At 42.6% G+C, this 17,813-nt stretch overlaps 2 protein-coding genes across 2 annotated transcripts; both read left to right on the top strand.

Moving 5' to 3' along the window:
* Nucleotides 1-349: 349 nt before the first annotated feature.
* Nucleotides 350-5,528, top strand: LOC119659779 (methylmalonic aciduria and homocystinuria type D homolog, mitochondrial-like). The gene is made up of 4 exons (XM_038068044.1): nt 350-610; nt 676-842; nt 4,866-5,027; nt 5,083-5,528. The coding sequence occupies exons 1-4, from the start codon at nt 451-453 to the stop codon at nt 5,356-5,358; spliced, it is 765 nt and encodes a 254-aa protein (XP_037923972.1). The 5' UTR covers nt 350-450; the 3' UTR covers nt 5,359-5,528.
* A 3,626-nt stretch (nt 5,529-9,154) lies between these two features.
* Nucleotides 9,155-16,360, top strand: LOC119659778 (zinc finger protein 2). Its single transcript, XM_038068043.1, has 3 exons — nt 9,155-10,205; nt 15,369-15,566; nt 15,627-16,360. The coding sequence occupies exons 1-3, from the start codon at nt 9,320-9,322 to the stop codon at nt 16,190-16,192; spliced, it is 1,650 nt and encodes a 549-aa protein (XP_037923971.1). The 5' UTR covers nt 9,155-9,319; the 3' UTR covers nt 16,193-16,360.
* Nucleotides 16,361-17,813: the final 1,453 nt, after the last annotated feature.

The raw sequence follows: 17,813 nt of genomic DNA, 5'->3' as shown, positions 1-17,813 counted from the left end.
TACAAATCATTATACAAATAAGAAGTAACACTGAATGAGTGCAATGTTGATTAGATTAACTTCTTGCATTCCACCAGAATTTCGGGAGGAAGCCCCCCAACACTTTCCAAGGCCTAAGTTTAGATTCGGCTGTTGCACTTCCGATTCATAAATTCGAACCCTATGTCTCAACAACAAATAATCCAAAGACAAAATTAACACTAGATCAATGTTATATTTTCCTACGGTAGCAGATGTATTGAATAGTTTCAGTCTAATCAATCCATTGATAAGTCCACCACTGAATGCGGCCCTGGTTTCAATCGCATTTCCCCTCTCCCATTTCGTCTATCATCTCATGGCACGTGTGACATTTGATTCTGCACTGTCAATTGCCGCGACTGCTGTCACTGGTCAAAACCAAAAACATTCTGCCTTCGGTGGAGGATTTCTCAGTGTAATAATGAAAATATGTCAGTTCTGTGTAAACTCTGTAATTTAGGGAGGCTGCAGAAGCAGTCTCCTATCAGAAGTATCAGCCAAGGCACTGTTGCGCTCTATTCACGCCGAAGTGACTCCAAAAAACTCGATTCTTCGTTCAAAGTAGTGAAGGCGAAAGTTCGACTTGAAGGTGAGTAAAGAGGAATCAGTGAAGCTGCTAACGTTAAGTTGCTGATGCAATAATTTTTCTTTAAGATGAATCTGGCTGGTTAGGAAACGAAGGTGGACCAAACTGGGAACTATTCGCTCCCAAGGGAAATCGCTTTTATTTGCCAGGAACGGTCGGGCCTGCGTGGCAAGGAGCATCGACAACCATTTCTGCGGAATGTCCGCTGGAGCACTTAATTGATTTTAACTCAAAGGTAATGGTAAGACATGAAGTGGAAGTGTCTGTATTTACGTCGTTGAACTCTTGAGAAGTTATTCCGAGGTTGCGTAAAATTGGCAAATGCAAACTGCGACCTTGTTTACGGTTGCTTCGTTATGTAATACCAACATTTGTGGAAAGGTGTCAGTGGAAACTCAGTTGTATAATTTGTGCCTCGCAAGTGTCTGTTTACGTAGCTGACAGCACGCGAAGAATAGGAGATATCCTTTTTATTGTGAATTATAAAACTCAAGAGACAAAGCCAGGACCCTGAGTCTTGTCTCGCTATAAAAGATGATAAAGTGTAAAAATCTTACAAAAGTCACAGGAACTTAAAATGACTGATTCAAAGAGCTTCCTTAGGTAATAAGCATGACATCGGAATAATTATGTTGAAAGGGCATTACTCTAGGTGCATTAGAAATGTTTGCAAAGGTTGACTAATTTTGCACGCATCCATACAACTTCAGCTCAACGTTCCGGACAGCGAATCAATGCTTGCCCTTATAGACATTCCGGGCTGGATCATCCTCATCCATACGCATTAAGTGACCCGCCCACCGTAACCTATTGAGCCGGATTTTATCCACAACCGGACGGTCATGGTATCGCTTATAGATTTCGTCGTTATGTAGGCTACGGAATCGTCCATTCTCATGTAGGGGGCCAAAAATTCTTCGGAGGCTTCTTCTCTCGAACGCCACCAAGAGTTCGCTCCAATTACTTACATAAAACGACAACGGTCTCCGGTTGTGGGAAGTACCTGGTTTGACGGGGGCCTCAACACCACACGTTAATCGACTGCTTGATGATAAATGTCACAAAATATAGGGACCAATATAGATTTGAATAAGTACCTCGTTAACATGGTATTCCAGGCTCGAATAACAACACTACACTCACAATCAAATGAGAATGAAGACTGATGCCATTCATAACAAAGTCCTCCGTAATACATATAAGGTGGAAATGGATGTCGCAATAACCGCAACTAACGGAAGTCCAGGAGATGAAGCATCAACAAATGATCTTCACCACCAAATATACCTGGCACCAATCGTAAAAAAGTCGAAACGACCGCACCAAGCAAAGAAATTTTATCAATATTAAGGCGACCAATTACACTAGGGCAAATAGCCCCATACCCCCAGATCATCGGCCTATATTAGATTGGATTCACTTGAGATAAACTATTTCTGCGGCACGCTATTGAAAAACTGTTAGAGTATGGCCATCAGTTGCACCATCTTTTCATCGACTTCAAGGCTTATAATAGCATAGTCAAAGTAAAACAGTATACGGCCATGAAAGAATCCGGTATCTCGACTAAAGTGGTAAGGCAAACTATGCTGACCGTGGCCAATTTGCGAGGCCAGATAAGAGCACCCGGATCATTCTTAAGACCATTTAGCCTGTTTAGAGTAAAAAATCTCAACCAATAACAGCTAGGACGACAAAATCCGTGCCTAGTTGTTGGCAGCCAACATAGCCTATTTTTGATTACAAAAACTGTTCCGTTCGAAACGTCTCATCATAGAGTCAAAGCTCTTACTGCAAAACAACAATGATCTTGCTAGTCCTTATGTATTCCTAGGATTTCTCGGAGGCTTGATTTCTTAGCAAGGAAAATTGCGTACTCTTAGCCAAGTTCGACCGAAGAATCTTTGGATCCTGCAGAAGAATGGACGATTTCGTGGGTGACCTATACAACGACGAAATTTATGATTGACAATGACCGCCTAGTCATTGATAAAATCCGCTCCAATAGGTTAGACTGGGCGGGTCAGTTATATGCCTGATAATGGTCCAGCCCGGATAGTCTTTGAGGGCAATATCTATAGTAGGAAAAGAAGACGTGGTAGATCCTAACTACTGACTAGCGGCGACGTAGGCCAGGATGTCAAACAACTCTTAGGGATATCGAATTGGTGGACCTCGATGCAAAAGTTCGTTACTAAGGTAGGTCTAAATCGGTTATCGGTTGTTGCGCCGTTGATGATAATGATAATAGACCAGGATTCTTCCCTATTCGCCTAGGGTGAACAATGCTGTGGTAAATTTTTGACCGAAATCTTCAAGCACTCCTCGGAGACTTGGGTTCTTAGCAAGCAAAATCGTTAGCTTTCAACCTCGTTCGAAGGGAGAATTCTCAGAAAAATGGTTGGGCTCCTATAAGATCATGTACAACTCCGTAGCCTATATAAGGAAGAAATCTATGAGCGATATTGCGACCGTTTGGATTGTGTGAATAAAGTGCAGTTCAATAGGCTGAGGTGGACGAGCCATTTAAAACATATGGGTAATAATAATCCAGCGCAGGAAGTCTGATAGGCAATATCTATGGTAGAAAAAAAGATATGGCAGACCCTGCTTTGAATGTAGCGATGACGTAGGCCAAAATGCCTGACCGCTACTAGGAATATGGGGTTGGTAGGCCTCGGGGCAAAACCGAGATACTTGGAATTGGAGGCAGGCGTGAGCCGGATGAAACATTCGTCTTCTTTTTACTTGTTGATGGTTTCTGTTGTTTCCTGATGTCAGTTCAGTAAATGAAAAGCGGTGCCACTGATAGGGTTCACGATGGCAAACAAAATGTTCACGATAACAAACCAAATGTTTTTCCAACGGGCATCATAATATGGTTCTTTGCTGTAGTAAAATTTTTTTGAATGATTATTGATTAGTGAGTTTGTAGTTTTTGCAAATGGGCGCCTAGGTTGTGTTCTTCCATGTTGCTGTTGTTGACTCTTTTTGAGAGTCCAACGGTTTCAGTGCCTCAAGGTCACTAAACCACTTTTTAGTTTAGAAACATTTAAAAGCTAAGGAAAAGCTAAACTGAAGCAGAAATGATATTGTTAATTGAGCGTTTTTAATGAAGTTGATTATGTGAGTAATGTGACTTTTAGAACAGTTTTTTAGTTCCATGATTCTTCGGAAATCAAACAGCATATTAATTTAGGAGTTTATTTTTTATTTAAAAAGTAATGAAGTAAAAATAAAAAATATATCTGGTTGTTGCTTTTGTACACGTTTATTTGATGTTTCAATTGCCTCATCCAACTTCTCCTGCGTTTTTTGACTAAATGATGAACCCGTAGAGGAAAAAATGCATTTTTATTTAGAACAGAGAAATGAGGAGTATTGAAAAGTGCGGTTTCGAGTTTAAAGTTTCAAAAGATATTTGCGACCATTCGGAATGTAAAGCCGTGTAAATGGGATAATAAATTGCCGAAAAATTATCAGTGCCAGGCCGAACATGACGATAGAGGAATACAATTCCGAGCTGGTATGCCAGTTCGCCTATCTAGGAGTCTTACTCACATTACAAAATTCAGTGCTGAATAACGCCTACTCATAAGGCATTTTACGTGGTCCTCATAACGAAGATCCAGAAAAAAATACAAAACCTCGCTAAAACAAATTTTAGGCAAAACATATGTCCTTCTATTGGATCTTAAAAAATATCCTTTCATTATTTTTCTCTTGTAATAATTCTACTGCCAGCTGTCCCTACATGACGATATTAGAGCACCCGAGATACAGTGGGGAATGTTAACTAATAGCAGAAGTCCTTCCCACCCGTTGAATAGTGTATCCAGTATCTTACTACTACGTAGGGGGTCAAATCATTCGGTTTGTATACCATCTAGATTTTGGAGGTGCTGCGCTTCTTCACCCTTCCCTTTTGTTTTTATGGTAGGTTTCGGTCGTACAAATTGAAGCTATTCGTCTCTGTTCCTTTTATATTACTTTAGGAATAAACAAGAACCGATTGAGTCGTAGAGTTTTCTTTTCTGTGCAATCATATTGCCAATATGGTTCTATTGAAGTCCCAACTGGAAAAATGTTAATGTAAGCAAAAGTATTTTGCGTGCGATTCCTCTGAGTATAGTAAAATTCACAGTTGAAAATTGACCATCGTAATATTTTTGAAATGAAAAATTTGTCATTAATTTAACTGATTGTTGACCTGATATGACAATTACTCTGTATAATTTATAAATTCTCTTCCATTCAGGAATCCGGAAAACTCCACATAAGTGCGAAACAATGTCCGACACTAATTCGAAAAAATTTACACGAATTATTTCCCGCTCCCGAAGTCGTGTCCAACGAGGGACTAACACTCATCACTTTGAAATACCACAGTGATTTGGAATGCGAACAAGGAGCAAGGAAGGTAAAGTTGATCATATCCTGACGTGATTAGCAATATTAATGTATTTATTTTACAGTTCGTTTTAGCTGCTCGTGAAATTTGTTCTCGTCTACGTCTAAATGGTTATTGGGCTGATTTTATGAATCCATTTAGTGGCAAACCATTTTATTCGTATGCAAGTGGCAAAAATTTGTATAAAATTGATTCACGATTTCGCGGCCTAGGGATGAAATTCAACCGGCAGGAGAATTGCTTAGTCATTAGTACCGACGAAGAAAGCGCATTTTCTGGAAATGTGTTCACCAATGCACCATCAGATTTGATTGTTTTAAAAACACTCATAGATGAATAGTTTTGAGTGTAAAATTTTAGCTTATCTTATTTATGTCAGTCTTTGTATGGTGCGCTGATGTGCAATCAATAAGACTAATCAACAAGATAAATCGTCTAGTGAACTGTGAGCCAAAACAATGTTGTGAACATTTGAGTGAATAAGATGGAAATAAAAAATTATTTATGTAATTTAATAGTTTTCATTGTAGAGACTAGTTGTCTCTGCGGTTGTGTAGAATGCCTATTCGAAAAACTAGTAAGCTATCTGTAATGCTGAAGTAATAGCGCGCATTTAAGCCTCTAACTTAAAGATTTTTGTTATTCGTTAGTGAAAAAGAGCCACAAATCTAATTTGGTGATTTTATTTATAGTAAGAGCGAATGAAGGAAGAAAGATTATGATTCTTGGGTGTAAGTTGTTAGTTTCAGATGCATATAACATACATATGTACAATGCACCTTGCACCTAAACTTGACCAGTTCATATATTTCGGAATGCGGGCTTAACAGTTGATCTGGTTGAGGCGAGTGAAAACGCATTTGAATGAGACCGGCTGATCGATGAACGGTAGAACAGTGGACCGGGACTTTATTCGAGGCCACTGTGGGAGTGAGATCGTTTTCTTGGGGAAGTGAGCAGGTTATAAATGACAGTAAAGGAATAAAGAATTCGCTTGAGAACAAACCGTAGAAATAGAAAATCTGATAGACACACTCATTTCTTGCGAGAAAAATCAAGTTTGTCAGAAATTAATTAGCGTGGGAATCTCGGATAATGTGGGAAGCTAGAGTGCACACAAACAGTTGGAAAGAATGGCCAACAATTCAAATTTTAACATGTGGCCTCAATTTAACGTTTTGCTCTGAAACTTTCTTGTGCGCTGTTACTGTTGCTGCCGCGACCGACCCAGGGATACATGCATTTTTCTCCGCCCGGGTTTTTTTTTTTGCTTGCGTTCCTCAAGTGTGCAGAGACATTGCCGCTGCGAACAGTGGTTGAGAACAAATGAATTTGTTTTAAAATTTCGCCGCACGAACGTCGACCGTACATGTTTAACGCGAAAAGGACAATCATGTCTTCTCAGTATCTTGATATCTGGACGTTCTCAGTTGTCTTGAGTACGTTGCAGTTCCGAACTAAAACTAATTCATCCTGTATTCCCTTAATTCTTCGCTTCACTCTTTTTCTCGCATCGTATGCAAATGGGTGAAGTCTGCTGTATGTAGAAATTGTATTCTATCGCTGATAGCCGGTCAGCACCGGATTCTGCTGATGGGTCAACCGTTATTATCGGATTATTGGGGAACAGCTATAACCACAATATATTTTTGTTGTTAACTGTGAATGTGTTCTATTGCGAAAGAGTGATGGGCTTTGGACTTTGCTAAAATGAACATAATTTACTCGAAACAGATCGTGACTCACAAGATTGAAAGATCGATCCTTCAAGTTAAGTGGAGTCAGCCCACAACCTACCTTACAAACAGCCGCATACTGTAAAAATAAGCGCGAAGCGAATCGACTTGGCGGCGATGTTGAGCCACCACAATAACTTTGCCTCCGATGTCACGAGGCAGGTTCATTCGTTCCACGGCAGAGTTTGGATGAAGCATTCGGAATTTCCGTATCCGCTACTGAATGTTTTCCATATCGGTTTTCGTCCGTGGCAATATTCCGAATGCGTATGCCCCGAGAAATGCGATTTTAGTACCAGCTTTACAGGTCACAGGAATTCGGCTATGAATTTGCAGAGGGCTGGTAAGTAATTGTTCTTGTGCCTGTCCTGCACCGTGTCCTTCTTACGGATAAGGTAGGTAATCCCCGCAATGAGGAAGGGTGGAAATTCCTCCGATCGACTCATGACCTCACTTATGCTGTGTGCCAACCGACTGTGTACACTGGTAAATTTCTCATACCAGAAATTCTGCACCCGATCCAGACCGGGGTCCCTCTAGTTCTTCGAGTTGTTTATGGCTCGTCAAACTTTCTCTCCGGTAACATCCGCAAAATCCATGCCAGGCGTATTTGCATGGCGGGTGCCTTCGGCGGTGATCCACTCAGCAAACTCAGCATGTTGGGCGGGTAATCCCCAAAGTCCACCCTAGTATTCTTTCGCTTCTGGTGGATCTCTTCGGTCACCCAAGTCGATAACATGTAGTTGCAGCAACGACATATCAGCACACAGTCCAGATGCAATCTCATCATTGATTTGAGATAGAATTCCCGGAGTTGCTGGAGATGCATAGAGCCTGGGAATACTTAGTCTATGTAAAGGATCCATTTCCGAGAATTCTATACAAGCTCTTTCGAATTCGTCCCGAACCTCAGCGGAATTCTCAGCTGGACGGTGGAGAGGAGTGCTTCGGCGAATACTGAAACTGTTGCCTGCAGTGCGGCGTGGTGTTGTTGATGCCGCCGCCTCTGCTCCCATCGGCTCTCGGTTACCAGTTTCCCCAATGACCTCAAGTCGAATACGCTCCCTGATGGTGGCCGGGATTGTGTCGCTGCGAGTAATAAAGCGGTACTGGTCTGCGACTCGCTGCACAGTTACGTGCACGAATTGCGGGAAACGCTCGACGAATCTCTGGTATAACAAAGGGCGGTAAGGTGTTGTACCCGCCCCCGCCGTTATTTCGTAGTAGGAGCGGATGATGAAGAGGTTCATTTCTTCAGTCCACTTCATCCGCTACCTGCGCGAACTTGCTCAAGTGGTCGCCACAGATTGTGGTGAAACAGCTGCAGCAGACGGAGCAATGCTCCTGGTCGTCGTGGCGCCTAGACGTCGAACCGCCCCACGACTAGCGGTTTCGACGCCGTGGTGTCCATTACGGGAGCCTAACCCAGTCACCAAGTCAGACGACTCCCGCCGGTTATCCGTACCGGACTTTAAATTTCTTCTTCTTCTCATAGATGAATTTGCATTTTATACCTAACTGCCAGGTGTGGGGATAGCTTCCTTAGTGAGTAATCTGCAAGGCTGTAAAGTTCCTGCACTTTCCTCACCTACTCCCTGAGGCGCTGCGGTGGCATACAGACACTCAGACTGAAAGTATCCATCCCTCCTCCTTTGACAACCGGGCTTGGAACCGGCTACGAAGGAGTTACTATTATTGATACAACTCTGAAACGAGAATTGAGCAAAAATTTACAGAAGAGAGTGCTGGTGAAAATTAGAAAACTAAATTCTGATGTCCTCTAAAATCTGCTCCAAAGTTCTACAATGAAAAAAAGAGGAACTACTCTCATCTTCGATAAAAGAAGTTTGAAGCGGCCGACGTACTAAGACTCCAATTTGTCTCAATAAGCACAATAGATCAATTCCCAAACCACTAACATGCTAAAATAGCTTGTTGAAGACTGCATTCATGGAGCTGAAAATAGTTTACTTTCTAGTGGTCTAAGTGTCTTTCCGTTGATCCACCTGTTATGTTATAGTTCGCTATAACTCGAATTAAACCTGTGCTATTGCTGCTAAGGTATTTTGTCAATAAAATTCATACGATATAAACTACACGTGCTCGTAGCGTTTCAGATACAAAAAGCTATCCTCTGGTATCTAAAAATAGGATATAAACAGAGAGATTTTTTTGAAAATTTTCTCTAGCAATGGATCATGCAGATTTCTATATCTCGAAAAACGCTATTACTTGGGGCCTTTGAGTTGTTTTCCCGACATATAGGAGTAATCTAGGACACGTCACGCTCCTATTTTTAGTATAATTCAGGCGCTCAACCCGAATTTTCCTCTCTGTGGCGACAGTTCTCGATCGGAAACATTTGAATTTCATGAGGGACGCGTAATGTAGCTGGTCGCCGTCGTGACTTTCTCTCCAACTTTCTTGCTCCATTCGGTCCATATTCGAAGTTATATTTTTTAATATTTTTCTCCCGAAAATAAAGAAAATATCTCTTTCGTGAAATCTAGTTCTATTGGCGTGAAAAATTGTGGAATTTGTCGTGGGACCAAGAACGGCGTAGAAATGTGTTCAACATCAGTGTCTTGTCCATTGTGCTATAAGTCGAGTTTTCCAAATATTGACACACTTCGCAATAGCTTGATCAAGGCCGCAAATGGTCCAGTTTCATGTCCGATTTGCAACGAGATCTTATTGGGGCTTGATAAACTTACGATCCATCTATTCAGTCATACGAACTTGATGCTGACGATTACGAAGGAGCCGATACTACCCCCTCCTAGTGATACGATGTTCCAATCGTTTTGTACCAAGGGTGAAACCTCAACTAGTCCTCAAAAAGATACGAACTCGATTTCAACACTGAGTCTAGTGGAAAATAGCAATTCTGTTCCGAAGATCCCAGCAACAGTTCAAGAGTCTTGTGTCGCCCAAATAAAATGTGATATATGTGAACTTGCTTTCCGCTCTGTAGATCTGCTGCGGATGCACAACAAGTTGATACATCGAGCTCCAGACGAGGCATTGAACGGCGTGGCTGTAACCGATATACGATACCAATGCCACTTATGTGCAAAGATGTTCAAAATGAAAGGATCGCTGCGGGTCCATTTAAAAGTTGTACATCTCATTGGTTTGCAAGCGAACAAAGACTGCCCAAAATTAAATATTTGCCAAAAAATCAAGACTAAAAATATTCAAGCTCTGATACCTCCTGCAGTTGGTGTACATTTAACAGCATCTGGAGAGGAACCAAATCCGTCCAATATTGCTACCACTAGCAACATTCTGCCTGATAATTGCCAACCTGTTACTATAGATACGAATAAACCTAGTATCAACGTAATCCCAGTAAAGGCTGCAGAGGCTCCAAAAATTTGGGAGTGCGATATTTGTGCGAAAAGTTTCACAACAAAATACTTTCTAAAAAAACACAAACGATTACATACAGGTAAGATATGCCAAAGTATCTTGATTGTATATTGATCCATTATCATGGATTTTTAGAATGTTTGCCTTATGAAAATAGAACTCTGGATGCCTATATCCGTGCTGCCCATGTTTCTGTTGATCAAATAGCTTCTAATCTTTATTGTGAATTTTGATGCAAAAATATTAGATTGAAATCTTTAAAACATCTATAGACCTATGGCCTGGTTGCCAAGCAAGCTATCCTTCGTTTGTCTTAGACGATATCACTTCATTAGGGAGAGTAGAGTAGAGGTCGTGTGTACTAACATTACAAAAGAAGTAGCATTAAGTTAGGCTAACCACTGGATACTTTGGGTTCCAGGCCATGCTGGGTTGGAAGGCAACGAGGCAGCGGACGAACTAACCAAGAAGGGAGCAGGGACGCCTTTACACGGGCCAGAACCATTCTGTGGAATCGGAAACGGTTTCATAGCTGAGGGAACTATATTTGGCGGGCCTACCAGGGATGGAGCAGTCCAGGGTGCTTATTGAGGGAACGAACCCATGCGCACAAAGGATTGCTTAAACCTCACCGAAAAGAACCTCCGAATCATAGTGGGAATTATCACTGGTCATTGTCGGTTGAACTATCCATTAGGGAAGCTAGGGATGTCTACGGACACTGCCTGCAGGTTTTGTGAGGAGTTTGACGAAACCTCTATACACGTCCTGGGACAATGTCCGGCACTTGTGCAAAGTAGTTTGAGGCATCTACAAGAACACTTAATACCAGATGCAAAGCTGAAAGATCTGGAAGTAGGGAGCACACTAAAATTCCTGACGGTTATAGGCCTGCACAATAGTTCTTTAAGGACGCGGTGCGACTTTCCCTTAATAGAATAATAATAATAGGCTAACCGCATAAATCTCCCCTCGTTGATGGTTCTTGAATATATAGTTCAAAGTCAATGGTTCAATGGCTTAGTCTGTGATTGATGAAAGACTGAACATTTTAAATAATATTGGTGGCTAATTTCCATGGGGTATATATGCGCAGTCACACTTACACTTCATCGCTGCCGATTCCTAGCAATGCTCTTCAACTCATCCTCCTACAATTTTCTGAGAAGCTTGCACTCTGACTCTAATGTTCGGTGCCACGTAACTTTATGGCAACAGACTCGCCGGCCGTGAAGTTTCTGAGTAACAGTGGCGACCACTTCCCTTGTGCTAAATCTAGCAGAACAGATAGAACATTGGCCAAGAACTACTTCAAGTCGATTTTGGTGTTGAGATTGTTGTATTTCCAAATTTCGGAAAAAATAGTGAAAAGGAATCTATTGCTTTCGATACGTCGATATACAAACTATTCAGGGAATCTGAATTCCGCATACTGTTCCACAATGGTCTGCAAGATGTGGTGCAGGAGACTCCAACATGGAAACTAGCCTGGGTTCTGTCGATCACGCTTTCGAAAAGTGAAACCTCATCATGTTATCGCTTGGTATCAATAATTCGGGATATCGCCTAGAGTTAATATCAATCTTCCTTTGATTTAGACAGCTCGATTCTATGTTGTTCGTTCTTTTGGTTTTGGTTTGGCGCTGACGTTGCCACCATGTACTTCGTCCTGCCTTCATTGATGTGCAGCCCAAGATCTCGCGCCCCCTGCTCAATATGGATGAAAGAAGACTGTACATCTCGGGTTGTACTTCCCATGATGTCCATATCGTTAACATAAGCCAGTAGTTGGATGGACTTGAAGAGGATGGTGCCTCTCGCTTTTACATCGACATCGCGAATCACTTTCTCCAGGGCCAGGTTAAGGAAGACACATGATAGGACATCTCCTTGTCGCAGACCGTAGTTGATATTGAGCCTCTTTGGTATGGGCCAATGATGTTCTGGGCGTATGGGGCTTCCCCGCCTAGCAAGATAGCGGAGAATATCTTATAGATGGTACTCAGCAACGTGATACCTCCATAATTGCTACACTGCATGATATTTCCTTTTTTATGTATCAGATAGATAATGCCTCGTTGCAAGTCGGCAGGCATTGATTCGCTGTCGCATACTTTGAGCATCAATTGATGAACCACTTGGAGTAATTGGTCGCCTCTATATTTAACCAATTCGGCTGTAATTCCGTCGGCTCCTGGCGACTTATGGTTTTTAAGTCGATGAATTACACGGACTGTTTCTTCTATGCTTGGTGGTGGCAGCATTTGTCCGTCGTCTGGCAGGACCTCCAACTCGCCGATATTTTAGTTGTTGAGCAGTTATCAAAATACTCAACCCATCACTCCAACATGCTTATTCTGTCGGAAATCTGATTTGCCTCTTTGTCTCGGCAGGATGAGCATCGAGGTGTAAAAGGCTTCATCTGCTGACTTGTTGGTAAAACTTGCCCGCCTGGTGCGGTTGCTCCCTGTACTTTTCTACTTCACAGACTTGCACGCATACAGAGCAGTTGACCGTCCTGCCCGTCAACATGCTTAACACTTACGTAGGGGATTTCGCATTAGAACATTAGTTTTAACATAGTTGTCTATGATCATCTCCACCGTTTTGAGTATGAATGATGTTAGGCAACTTGATTTGAAAATTTAGGTTAAAAAGGATCCTTTTACCCGCTTTCAGAACCACTTTTGCCCGTTTCCATGCCCCTTGTATATACCCCAGGGCTATGTTACCACCTTTAGAAGAGATTCCAAGATGATTTTTAGGCTTCTCTGGATTAGTGCTGGAAAGATGCCAGCTGCGCAGCTAGTCGACTGGACGATGATGTTGTGCCGTCACGTCAACCACGCCCTTACCTTCGATGTTACGAGACAGGTTCATCCGCTCCACGCCAGAGTTTGGATAATGCATTCCGAATTTGGACATAGTCGCTGGACGTTTTGCAGATCGGTCTTCGTCAACCAGCTTTACATGTGGCAGGAATTCGGACAGCAGAGCATCCTTCAGATCACCAACTCGAGTATGGATTCCTTGCAGAATTCCTAGGTATTTCTAGAAGTCTGTCTCAGTCATAGCTTCGATGAGGAGATCACCAATGCTATATCCGGCATGCGGCTCGTGATCACCTTTACGAATGGCTTGGATTCGACATTTGTCTAATCCAAACTCCATTCGAATATCACGGCTGAACATTTTTACTATTCGCAACAGACTTGTCAGATGGTCGTCAGTACCAGCATACGGCTTGATATCATCTAAGTACATCAAGTGTGCCAGTGGGTACTTAGCACGTAGGTCATATTTAATTGAAAAACCATGCCCTCTAGCATCATTCATTAGCCATGAAAGGGGGTTCAGTGCCATACAAAACCAAAGTGGACTCAACGAATCCCCCTGGAAGATGCCCCTCCGTATACGGATGGGCTCTGAGGTATAAGCACCCTCAAATGTACGCACTGATAAGGTGGTAATCATGATAATCATCATGACTGTCGCCAAAAACTTTATTAGTTTCGGATCAATGCGACAGAGACGTCTGTCGAAAGCCTTGGCATAATCGATATAGCAACTAAAGAGGTTTCTTTGGCCTCTAGTTGCTTGTCCTACAACTACCGAGTCGTTAATGAGTTGCTCTTTGCAACCCCTTGATCCAATTCGGCAACCCTTCTGTTCCTCGGACAGAATGTTGTTGGTCTCGAGGTGTGCATTGACCCTTCCACCAAGAATGGACGTTATGAATTTGTAAAGGATTGGTAAGCAAGTAATCGGTTTTGTGTCCTTCTTAGGGATAAGGTAGGTAATCCCCACAGTGAGGAAGGGTGGAAATTCCTCCGGTTGATTTATGACCTGATACACTGGTAAATTTCTTATAGCAGAAATTCTGCACCCGATCCAGACCGGGGTCCCTCTAGTTCTTCGAGTTGTTTATGGCTCGTCGAACTTCCTCTTCGGTAACATCTGCAAAATTCATGCCAGGCGTATTTGCATGGCGGGTGCCTTCGGCGGTGATCCACTCAGCAAACTCAGTATGTTGCGCGAGTAACCCCCAAAGTCCGCCCCAGCATTCTTTCGCTTCCGTTACCAAAAACTGCACTGCCTGGACACTCTATTGGGATTCGTTGAGAGATCTGAAAAAGCTCCGCCGATTCGTCGCGTATGTTGCATTCTGGACACGTCTGGAGTGACGTTCGCCATACCGTCGTAACCGACTGCATATGACAGAAAGTTTCTACTTAAGTGTATCCAGAATTTCAACTACGGGTGTCTCACTGGGGATGGCATAGTTCCGGTAAACCCTCTGCACTTTATTTGTCACCCTAGTCTCAGTCTAGCAATGTTCTGCCTTAATGAGTACCGCCGACGTTCCAGACGAATTTTCCATGGTGAATCTTTTCGGTCACTCAAACCAATAACACGAAAGCAAATCTTCTGACCGTGCAATCTGATAGCCGCAACTGCACTGCAATACACACGTGATTGTAGTTGCAGCAGCGATATATCAGCACACAGTCGAGATGCATTCTCATCATTGATTTGAGAGAGAGAGGGAATACTTGGTCTATGCAAAGGATCCATTTCTAAAAATTCTATACACGCTCTTTGGAATTCGTCCCGACCCTCAGCGGAAACCTCAGCTGGACGGTGGAGAAGAGTGTTTCGGCGAGTTGATGCCACCGCCTCGCTCGACGAATCTCTGGTGCAACCAGGGGCGGTAAGATAGGTAATTTCGTAGTAGGACTGGATGATGAAGAAGTTCATTTCTTCAGCTCACTTCATCCGCTGCCTACGTGAACCTGCTGAAGTGGTCGTCACAGATTGTGGCGAATCAGCTGCAGCAGGTGGACCAATGCTCCTGGTCGTCGTGGCGTCTAGACGTCGAACCGCCCCACGACTAGCGGTTTCGACGCCGTGGTGTCCATTACGGGAGCCCGAACCAGTCACCAAGTTAGACGACTCCCGCCGGTTATCCGTACCGGATCTCAAATTTCTTCTTCTTCTCATTTTTGGTGTTGCATTTTATCCCTAGCTGCCAGGTGTGGGGATAGCTTCCTCAGTGAGTAATCTGCAAGTTCCTGCACTTTCCTGCAGACGCTGCGATGGCCTACAGCCATTCAGACTGAAGCTATCCATCCCTCCGCCTTTCACAACCAGACATGAGACCGGCTACGGCGGATTTTATATATTATTATTATATTTTGATTGTCGTAATTAATGTGTTTATGTGTTTCTTCTCTATCTTCAGGTGAAATGCCGTATACTTGTAACATATGTGGAAAGACATTTACATTTCAACAATCTTACCACAAGCATTTGTTGTATCATAGCGATGAAAAACCGCACTCGTGCCAAACTTGTGGGCGCGCATTTAAGGAACTTTCGACGCTTCACAATCACGAAAGAATACATAGCGGTGAAAAGCCCTTCGAATGTGAAACATGTGGTACTACATATTTTTTTCTATCACTTTTGTACATACTTACCTAACCTTTCCCATTTTCAGGCAAATGCTTTCGTCAGCGTGTTTCCTACCTAGTTCACAAAAGGATTCACACAGGAGCCATGCCTTATAAGTGTACCGCCTGTGACAAAAGCTTCCGTTATAAAGTTTCCCAACGCACTCACAAATGTACAGCTCAGCCCCCAGGAATGGTTGTTCGTCAAGGAGGAGATTTACTGGAAAAACTACTACAAACTACATCAGCGATGGCAAAACCGGATGGAAAAGACACGGAGGGAATTCATGTGGGGCGAGATATAGAACATATTAATCAAACTGATCTTGTTCGTACTGAAAACCATGAAGAGGAGCTCCTTATTAGATCAATCGACGAAATCGTCTCAGAATCGTGTAATAAGTTGGGAATCGAGAATGTTCACGATATCGGGGAATCTATTAAATTAGGTGTGAACGAGAATATTGCAGAATTGGACAAAGTCCAGACACCTTCACCGACAGCCAAATTAGAAAATCTTTGTTTATATTCACCTTCCGATAACTCACTGATTTCGCCGTTTGATACCATCTGCGAAGAAGCATTGAAAACTCTTCTGAATGAAACTGCCTAATAGAATAGAAACTTCAAGTTTAAAATATTAAGTCTGTGATGATGAAAGGATTCAGCAACAGGATAGCTCACAAATCATATATTCACATGAAATATAAGGACACATATTATTTAGGAGCGAGTATTAATTTTTGTTTACTAAATTTGTTATATCGAAGATAAGGTAAATTGTGCATCCTTCAGTACCACCTTGTTTTATTTCTAAGAATCCCCTTCACTAGACAGCATATTTCTCGATCAGAACGTCCCGTAGTATTTCCTAAAGTTTTTTATGGCATAAGATCAATGAAAGATGATACTTGGCTAGCTGGTCTGGATTAAAAGAAAAACAGCAATATACATATATATGGACGTTAGGCCCGTGCGTAATATGGAGGTGGACAGGTTTGAATAGGTAGGCTTGGTTCGAGTGGAGTCGAGAAACTTTCAAATTATCATCGCCGGCCATCCGGTTATTTACCATCGATTTTTCTGTCCAGACGAATCTTCGCTAATGAATGCACGGATTACACGACTATACCACCGAATACGTCTTTTTTGCAACGATGAGACTAAGGTGTTGCATCACCTTGGCACCAACAGGGTCACCAAGGCTTTCAACTAACCAAACACCCCTGACAGGTTTGCCAGTCGTGAATATCATACCACCCTGTCACCCCCTCACACACATAGACTCAATAATCAAAAAAACTAAACCCACCTAAGCTAACAATTTCTTTTCTAAAAGAGCTAAATTGCCTAACGGCTTAACAACAGAAGGCACAAAATCACAAAAAAAGCAACCGCGAGGGATTGACGGGGGGGGGGAGGGGCTAGCTCCGAGTTGATCCTTGCACCTATGTTACGAGTGGCCCCCGTCTTCCTTTTTTTCTTCTTGGGGGGTCTGATGACATGGTCATCCTAGGGTATACCAACCCCACCAAAATATTCGCCCCCGACCACTTCAACTATTATGGGAGGAACCCTAAATACATCACAAGACTCACGCTTTCCGGGAAAAGGTTACAGGAAAAACAAGAAGAAATATAATACTCGTGGAACACGTTTGCGACGGTTACTTATGCACTCGATAGGAAAAAATATCTTTCTTCTTAGAGGTTAGACATTGTCTTCTCTTTGTAGTCAAGCCTAAAATTGATAGACCAGTAGCTTACTCCAAGCTACAATTTGTATTTTACAGTGTATATATATATTTCATGCGATGCGATGGACAGGGACCGGTTTCCTGGAGAAGAGCCACTACACCATATATTATAGTGGCCATCCAGTAAACCATGTGCTCGGAGTAGGTTTCTTAGTCAGCCAAAAAATGAAACCTGCTGTTATCGGCTTTGAAAGTATAAGCGGCTTTGAAAGTATAAGCGGCTATGCACTCTGCGCTTGCGAGGCAAGTTTAGAAATATAAGCCTCATAAACGTTCACGCCCCTACAGAGGAGACTGCAGAGTCGGAGAAGGATACCTTCTACGAGGCAGTAGAAAGAACCCTCGAAGTCTGTCCCAGATATGATATCAAAATCATACTTGGGGATTTTAACAGCCAAGTAGGGAAGGAGCCCGTATTCAGGCGATACGTTGGCTCCCATAGCTTACACGAAAAAACAAATGATAACGGACTGCGGAC

This window comes from Hermetia illucens, chromosome 6 (assembly GCF_905115235.1).
Source record: "Hermetia illucens chromosome 6, iHerIll2.2.curated.20191125, whole genome shotgun sequence".
In the NCBI taxonomy this organism is placed as follows: domain Eukaryota; kingdom Metazoa; phylum Arthropoda; class Insecta; order Diptera; family Stratiomyidae; genus Hermetia; species Hermetia illucens.
The sequence above is the reverse complement of the archived record's forward strand: the minus strand, read 5'-3'. Positions and strand labels throughout refer to the sequence as shown.